General features: G+C 44.2%; 1 protein-coding gene across 1 annotated transcript in view; it reads right to left on the bottom strand.

Moving 5' to 3' along the window:
• Positions 1-4,852: 4,852 nt before the first annotated feature.
• The window catches only part of LOC107394980 (occludin), a 130,405-nt gene continuing 125,845 nt past the window's right edge, over positions 4,853-9,412 (bottom strand). The window contains exon 8 of the mRNA XM_070541838.1: positions 4,853-4,954. Coding sequence (XP_070397939.1) covers positions 4,853-4,954 — 102 coding nt within the window. The remainder of the gene's footprint in view (positions 4,955-9,412) is intronic.

The raw sequence follows: 9,412 nt of genomic DNA, 5'->3' as shown, positions 1-9,412 counted from the left end.
CGGTGTCGAGGACTTCACGAGTTTTGCAGTTGAAATGACTTAACCGTGAATCAGCACGGCTGGGTATTAGACTTGTTGACGTATTTGTGCCTGCTATAAAAGCTGATGCAGGGTGATCACCCAGATACCTTTTTGGGAACCACTGAGGAGTGATGTGTTATGGGAGGAGACATGTGACCCGCGGTAGAAGCCGGGGCGAAAGGCCAGGCCGGTTCTGCTCGGCCGTCAGACTGGAGGGAGTGTTGGTATTAAAGCAGTTGGGAGTTGGTAGAGATGAAGGTGTGACTGGAGGTCAGTGAAGTCTGTTATTCCACGTAGAAACACGTGGATGGCTTCGTCTCGTATCACGGAGAACGACCACACCAACAACCTGCTCACCAACAAGTCCCCGTGCTGCTGCCTCTGGTCAAGCTCTGGGAAATGCCACATAACAAGTACCTTCTCCTCCATGTTTGCACTGAGAAGCATCCCGTCTGCTCATTGGTCAGTCAGTGAAACCTCCGCTGATTGGTCCTTGTCCGAGCGACAGCGATGGCAAGTAGAACATTTTCAACTTCCTGGGGTCGCGTCGCTGACTCGCCTGAGCACGACACACACGAGCGTTCACACGCACGTTTTTAGCGTGTCGCTTAGCAGGAGGGAGACCCACGATTATCGCTTTGTCGCACATCTCGTATAAACGAAGGGAGAGGCCATGTCGCCCCCGTGTGTCGAGCCCTTCTATGGGGTGCCATTTGTAAAGTCAAACAGTCATAATCAAACAGCAATATATTTGGTAATTTAGAATATTATAAGAGAAAAAATGGGGAGTTCAATTTTTCGAAGTCATATTTTCACCGTGTTATTCATACATTTATAAATGTTAAAGTTTCCAAATAAATATTGAATTTGTAATTCATTCATTTAACACCATCAGCAGCATCGTCTCTCCTGCCTCTCCTACAGCCTCCATCCACTCTGTTGCAGACTGTGAGAACTTTCTTTGTGGACAAAGTCTATAAGGTTAGATCTAGCATCTCTCCTTCAGCCTTATCGCCGCCTCTCCCGACTCCAACCAGGCCCATCAGCCTAGATAGCTTTGCTCCTGTTTCTTTGCCGGAGTTAACCAAACTAGTTAACTCTATGAAGACCTCTGCATGCCCCCTCCACATCTTACCCTCATCTTTGTTTAAAAGTGCTTTTCAGTCCATCGGTCCCAGCGTGCTCTCTATAATTAATGCTTCTCTGGTCTCTGGTCAGGTCCCTGCTTACTTTAAGAACGCTGTAATCCACCCGCTTGTTAAAAAACCGAGTCTCGACCCCTCTCTCCATAGCAGCTTCAGACCCATCTCTAAACTTCCGTTCATCTCCAAGATCTTGGAAAAGGTTGTGGCTAAACAACTCACAGCTGCTCTTGATGAACATAACATCTATGATAGCTTCCAGTCAGGTTTTTGTAGAGCTCATTCTACTGAAACAGCTCTTCTTAGGGTCTCTAATGACCTTCTGACTCACAGTGATGCAGGGGACTGTTCTGTTCTGGTCCTGCTGGACCTGACTGCAGCCTTTGACACTGTTGACCATCACCTGCTACTGGAGAGGCTGAGAGACTGGGTAGGCCTATCAGGATCTGCTCTGGAGTGGTTCTCCTCTTATCTCTCTGAGCGCTCCTTTTCTGTGGCCGTCTCCAAGTTTAGGTCCTCCACCACCTCTCTTACCCATGGTGTCCCACAAGGTTCTGTGCTGGGGCCTCTGCTCTTCCTCCTCTGTCTGCTTCCTCTTCAGCACATCCTGAGCTCCTTCGAAGGAATTTCCTACCATCTTTATGCAGATGACATCCAACTGTACATCTCCTTTAAGCCCCATGAGATGTCTAAGCTGCAGCTGTTACACACCTGCTTAGACTCTATCAGAACCTGGATGGTGGGAGCTTTCTTCAGCTGAATGAAGATAAGACTGAGATCCTCATCTGTGCCCCAGACAAGCTGGTTCCCAAAGTCAGAGACTCTCTTGGTCAGCTTGCTTCCCACACCAAACCTTCTGTCAGGAATCTTGGCGTGACCTTTGACCCAGCTCTCACCCTGGATTCTCATGTCAGTTCTCTTGTTGGCTCTTCCTTCTCCCATCTCAGGAACGTTGCTAAGCTGAGTCCCATTCTGTCCCGCTCTGAACTTGAGACAGTTCTCCACACCTTCATCTCCTCACGCTTAGACTACTGTAACTCTCTTTTCACGTGTCTGAGCAGAACCTCCCTGAACCGTCTACAGGTGGTTCAGAACACCTGTGCTCGGCTTCTGACCAAGTCCTCCAAACACACCCACATCACCCCGCTTCTCCTCCAGCTTCACTGGCTGCCAGTCAACTTCAGGGTTCATTTCAAGATCCTGGTTCTGGTCTATAGGGCCTTACATGGACAAGCACCATCTTACATTGGTGATCTTCTTAGTCCCTACACCCCCAGCAGGTCCCTGAGGTCCAGTGAACAAAGCCTACTGGTTGTGCAGCACCAGGCTAAAGGTCAAAGGTGACAGATCATCTGCTGCTGTGGCCCCCAGACTCTGGACCTCTCTCCCCCTGAGCCTGAGATCAGTGGACTCAGGGGTCTCCTTTAAAAAGCAGCTGAAGACTCACTTGTTCAAGCTGGCTTTTGTATGACCTTCTTCACCTCTCTCTCTTTATTCTGCTCTCCCCACCTATTCCACCTTCCTCAGGATCCACTGATCTCCCTCTTTCCTGTTCACTCTCTCTCTTTCTTAACATTTTTTTAATCACAATTGTCTATTTTTGCTCATTTTAAATATATTTTTAAACATTTTCTAAATTCTTTTTTATATTTTTACATTTTTTGTTTTTGTGAAGCGCCTCGTGGTTTTTATCTTGAGAGGCGCTATAGAAATGATATTTTCTTTTTCTTCTTCTCTCGTATCCGGAGAAGCAAGTCTGAATGATGAAGTGATGTTTTGCTCTTAAGCTATGATCAGAGTTTCATAAACACATGAGACGCCATGTTGTCGCTGCACACATACCCTTCAGGATGAGACCTCCGTACAGATCCAGAATGCCAGGTCCTCGACCCCTCTTCGGTACCGGAGCCGATGAAACAGCGTCAGCAGTACGACAGACTAGTCTTTGGATTGTCTCCAGGTAAAAAGCGACAGTTGGTTGACAGCGTCAGATGGACCCTGAGGGTCAGTGAGTTCAGCTTTTATTCTGAAAGGAACCGTTGCTTGGTTGGTAAAGTGCAACAGATTTTATCCAGCTTGTTGGTTCTCTGCTTAAAAAGGAAGTCCGGGTGGCCGGTCCGATACTTCTCTTAGAATGCGGTGAACTGAACTAAGATGGCGTGGGGACTGGTTTTATTAATCTGATGTTTTGATTTACGGTCGAATGAAAGTTGGGACAGATTTATAAACACCACAGAAACTACGCCACGCTTCAGAAAGGAAGGTTCTGATTGGATGAGTAAAAGCAATGTGTCATGTGTTTACGTGGATCAGGATCTCTAGTTCAGCTAGATTCAAGTCATATTACTTATTAAAGCTTACTAATCATAACATTATTTCACAGATTGGTCCACATTATTATCCGACTAACACTTTGTTTGATTAGCTTTATTAAAAATAGAGTTCTTTGATTTATTAAAAAGAAAGAGTTCGTCTTCTTTCTTCTCTTGAGCTGGAAAGGAAGCAGTTTAGAAGCAGAGCAGGCAGTCTCATGCAGATTAGTTATGTGTCAGAGACATCTGAGGAGAGAGGGTAAATAACCTTCGGTGGAATAGCTCCGTCATCACGTTACAAACACACCAACAAAACCATACACAACAGTTAGAAACAGACTAGTGCACCCAAAAGACAAGATACCAAATGTGGAGTCGTTTATGAAATCCCATGCAAACTCTGCAATAAAACATACATAGGAGAACCCGGACGCCAACTCAACACACGGACAATAGAACACAGAAAGGAGTGCGAGAAAGAAACAAGTAGAAAACACAGAAGAGCAGCAAAAGAAGAAGCAGAAAGTACAATAAAGAAGTCAGCCGTAACAGATCACTGCACAAGAGAAAACCATGTAATGGACTGGGACAACACAAGGATCATAAACACCGAACAAGAAAAATACAAAAGATGGATAAAAGAAGCTATCGAGATAAGGAGACGTGGATGTGGGACCATGAACAGGGACGATGGAGTTTACTCATTGGATCACGCATGGGACTGCATCATCGGAGAGGGGAGAGCGGGCAGTAGAGGGCGACAACGTCCTCTGCTGCCCGCGGATAAACGGAGAAGGAAGTGACGCCACCATCAGCGTCAGCCTGAGGAAGTTTGCAGACGCAAACGAAACTGTTAGCAAGATAAAGAAAAACCTTTCCTGTGTTTTAAAAAAGAATCAAAAATGGAATTAGAAGCTGAACACAGAACGAACGTACCAAAGATGCTTAACTTTAAAGTTTATTAATAACAGAGTTCTCCAGACATGAAGGTAAGTTTCACTATCTGACGACGCTATAGCATCTTTTCAATCAACTGTTCCATCTTTACTGTCTTCGGTATCTCCGAGGAATGTTGCAGAGGACAATATTTTCATTTCTAGCCCTTCACAAAGTGATGATCTCGTTTAGTTCAGTTTCAATTCATTTCAGTTTATTTATAAAGCACCAAATCACGACCAGAGTCGTCTCAAGGACCTTCACACAGTAAACAATACAGGTCAGGTCAGTAAGCCAGTCATTAAAAAGTTTCCTACAGGAACCCAGCAGGTCGCATCGAGTCACTGACTAGTGTCAGAGTCTTTACAGCAATCCTCATACTAAGCAAGCATGCAGCGTATGAACCATGACAGAGGTGGAGGACGGTTGTGAACAAAACCCTTAACAAAAACCTTGGTCATAGATCTTCACCAGGTGTTTGATGTGAAAGAGTTTTTTCCGGAGTTCTTTGCACTGCTTCTTCTTTTCTTGATATGCTGGATCCTATGAAAATAGGAATAAACAATCAGCATAATTAGTTAAAAGTATGGAAGCTCTGAAGGGCCTCCAGAGATGATTTTTTTATTATCTTGTCCTTATGACATCCCAGTTTTGGAGCAAGATGGAGTAGTCGTCTTTTTGTGCCCTCCCACCTATTACTTATAAACCCTTTAATAAGTTTACTCTGTCCACTTCATCTGCTCACCATTACTTGATGGGTAAGTACAAGGAACAGAGATGTCAAGTAAAGCTCAGCAAGAGGAATTAAAGAAGAAGGCATCAGTGACTGTTGCAGCTATGCTAATGGCAAAGCTGGAAGAACACAGGCTGCACTCCTGGTGGAGTTCAACAGTGCTTATTTGAAGCTTGAGTCCTCAGTGGAGGTCCTAGGTGACAGATCAGACAAAGTGCAGCCCAAAGACCCCTTTTGATGATGAAAGTAGTTTTCTCGAGTGGGGTTAGACTTTCTACCACTCTGGTGTTGGTCTCACTGACGGGCGCTGAGCAGAGTTGGGCATACTTGCTGCCCCTCATCTTGGTGCCTGTGCATTGAGGTTTACCCCAATGAATGAGAGGGGAGCCTTCCTTCAGCTACATTTGGGGAGATGGGTCCTGACTAGGGGTGGGCATCGAGCATCGATTGGGACCGGGACCAACTGTTAGTTAGCTTTTATCACCAGTAGGATAGACTACTGCAATGCCCTGCTTTCAGGTCTACAACTATTACAAACTCAGCAGCACGTGTCCTGACGAAGACCGGGAGGCGGGAGCACATCAAACCAGTTTTAGAATCGTTGCATTGGCTCCCCGAATGTTTCAGGATCCATTTTAAAATACTTTTAATAGTTTTTAAGTGTCTTAATGGTCTTGGGCCTTCTTATCTTTCAGAACTGCTTTACCGTATGAACCCACGCGACCTCTGTGCTCCTCTGGCAGCCATCTCCTTGTCATCCCTAAAGTTAGGACACATATTCACGGCGAGGCGTCCTTCCAGTACTACGGTCCTCGGCTCTGGAACGAGCTGCCATGGGACCTCAGGGCCGCAGAGAGCGTTCATGTTTTTAGAAGTAGGCTAAAGACCCATCTTTTTATCTTAGCTTTTAACTGATTACTCTCACTTTTTAAATTAATAAATAAATAAAATAATTAGGTTATTTATTTATCTATTTATTTTATTGAGTGAATTAATTCTTTTATACGTGCTTTTAAATAGTTTTTTTAGCTTAGATTTATGATCAACATTATTTTAATATCTATATAACCTTTTATATTACAATACTCATTTAAGCTCTTGATTTTATATTTTAACCCTAATTTAACCTTTTTCCGGTGTTTCCTCTGTGGGAGCCCTCTGCCCCGGCGGTGGTGGTCGGCTGTGGCGGCCTGGGTGATTTCCATGTGTGCCTAGGTGGTGGTGGGGGTCTCTGCCCTCCCTGCCCTGGGCACCCTGTGTCGGTGCCTCAGCTGCTGCTGTGGATCTGCTGCTGTCGGGGCAGATGGCTCCCCTGATGGTGTTTCCTTATCTTAGCTGGTCTGGCTCATCTGATCTCAGCCAATCATGTTTTTTCCATGGGGCAAGTGTGTGTGTGTGTGTGTGTGTGTGTGTGTGTGTGTGTGTGTGTGTGCCGGAGGATGAGTGTTGTAAAGGGGATTTTATTGTCAGACTGTTTAACAATCCTGGGGATGGGAGGGAATGTGGGTATGCGGGGCACTTTGAGTTGCATGTATTGTAAGATTAAGTGCTATATAAATAAAGCTGATTGACTGATTGATAGTTTTCCCCGGAATCGTTCAAAGTTTATTATTTTGATTCCTAGTTTCAATTCCTAGAATGCCGACCGGAAGAGGAATCCACGGCTGATTACAAATTTGAGTTAAAAATAAGAAAATAAAGGTTTATGTGTAGAAGCAGCTTTAAATAAAAGGGTCTTTCGCTGTTTTTTAAAAGTGTCCAGACTACCAACGCTGCGTAAGGATAAAGGAAGATCATTCCAGAGTCGGGGTGCAACAGTCTGGAAGGAGCGATCACCTCCACTTTTACATCTGGTCTTTGGAACTTCTAGAAGGTTCTGGTGGGTGGACCTGAGGGCTCGGGTTGGAGCATAAGGCTTTAACAGGTCAGTAAAATAGGGAGGAGCTTGACCATGTAGAGCCCTGAAAGTTCTAGTCAGGACTGTAAACGAACTCTAAAGTTAACGAGTAACCAGTGCAGAGACGTCAGAACAGGAGTGATGTGTGCTCTTCTGTTTGCTCCAGTTAGGAGCCTCGCTGCAGAGTTCTGGACCAACTGAAGGCGCTCAAGGGTTTTTATGTTAAAACACATGAAGAGTGTGTTACAGTCATCTAGACGCGAGGAGATAAAGGCATGGAGAACCATTTCAGGTTCATGTTTTGACACCAACCTTCACAGTTTGGAGATATTTCTTAAACGATAAAAACAGTTTCAGACCAACGTTTTTGAGTGACCTTCAAGAGACACTGATTGGTCAAAAAAAAACACCCAAATTTCTTAAGTTTGTCTTGACGACAGAAGATAAATAACCAAGTTTTAGACTAATCAGGGGAACCATGCTCTCAGGGGTAATGATCAGACATTCAGTCTTTTCAGAGTTTAACTGAAGGAAGTTATCTTCTAGCCCGCTGGTGATCGCTGATAGACACTCGAGTAATTCAGTTTATAGAACTCAGAATCCTTAAAGGAGCAGTACACCTGAATGTCATCTGCATATAGGTGATAAGAGACAATATGAAATGAATCAATTATCTGTGCAAGAGGGTGTATGTGCAGTAGAAACAACAGTGGGCCCAAAACAGAGCCTTGGGGCACACCACAGAACAGATCAGTAGAATCTGACATGATTTGGTTTCTACAGACACTGTAACTTATGTTAGAAAGGTAAGATCTAAACCAGTCTAGACCAGTTCCAGAGATCCCCACCGAGTCACCAAGTCTGTTAAATAAGATGCGGTGATCAACAGAGTCAAAAGCTGCAGAAAGATCTAATAACACTAACACTGTGAATTCCCCGTTGTCTGCAGCCATCATGATGTCGCTGGAAACTTTAAGCAAAGCTGTTTCTGTTGAACGCTTTTTACCAAAACCAGACTGGAATTTATCAAAACTGTTGTGTAGTTCCAGAAAAGTCATCAGCTGATCTGCCACAACCTTTTCCAATATCTTAGAGATAGAGGGTAGTTTAGAAATGAGTCTGTCATTTTTAGGCCGAGATGAGTCCAAACTTGTTTTTTTAAGGATAGGTTCAATAACCGCATGTTTGAAAACAGACGGTACAGAGCCAGATTGTAGGGATAAATTAATATAATCTACAATGCATGGGTCAGTTTGGTCAAACATCCTGATTAACAAGGAAGTAGGAATGAAATCAGCAGGGCATGAGGTTGGTTTCATGTGTTTCTGAATGAGGCAAATGTCCTGGAAATCTACAGGAGTAAAGACGGACCATGATTGGGAGGAGGGGGGTTGGATGGGGGGTAGGAAGTAGATGCGGGAGATATGATCAGTTCTTTAAAGTGCAGCCCGTGACTTTCTAATCTAGTCGACTTCCATCGTCTCTCAGCTCTGCGGTGTGTCCTTCTGAAACTGTAAATGTCTTGATTAATCCAGTGACTTTTTCTCTTGTTAGATAATGTGATCTGCTTAACAGGAGCTTCTATATCCAAGATGCTGCTGCATTGTTTGTTCAAAGATTGCACAAACAAGCTTGGATCATCACCCTGAACTGAGCTGCTGTCAAATAATCTAGAAAATCCACTGCTGACTGATTAATGATACGTCTCTGATTTTAGGTTGTGAGGGACAGATTCAACAGTAGATAGGACTTTAAAGAAAATGCAGCTGTGGTCACGCACATGACCCTCTTCAACATGTAAATGATTGATGTTTAGTCCCAAAGAGAAAACAAGATCTAGAGTGTGTCCTATTTTGTGTGTGGAGCCTGAAACGTGCTGCTCTAAGTTAAAGGCTCTGTAATAGACATGAACTCCACTGCTGTGTGTCACGATGTGGGGATGTTTAGAACCCAAAATGCAGATTACCCAGGATGACACGAGGCAGGAGATGGTGTAAAGTAAAAATCCTTTTATTTGGTGGAGGAAACAAAAAATAAATCCAGGCAGTGAGCCTAAAGTCCAGAGCACAGTTACCCAAAGCTCACTTAGAGCACAAAAAACCAGGAGACCAAAAACTCACAAGGAGCACGAAGACCAAGAGACAAAGCTCAGACAGAGCACTAACAACTGCTGACAGAAATACAACAGACCCACTGACAGCAACAATGGACCGACAAACACAGAATGACAAGACAAGGCTTATAAACAGGAAGGAGTCAATTAGGGAAATTGGCAGCAGGAGTGTGGAGTGAGGGCTGGAGGGAAGACAGGTGAATATAATTATCAAAATGGGAAAACAGAATCTGAGGAGGGCCAAATAACCTAAAAACT

Source organism: Nothobranchius furzeri, chromosome 11 (assembly GCF_043380555.1).
Source record: "Nothobranchius furzeri strain GRZ-AD chromosome 11, NfurGRZ-RIMD1, whole genome shotgun sequence".
Taxonomy (NCBI): Eukaryota; Metazoa; Chordata; class Actinopteri; order Cyprinodontiformes; family Nothobranchiidae; genus Nothobranchius; species Nothobranchius furzeri.
This window is presented reverse-complemented; position numbering and strand designations above follow the sequence as displayed.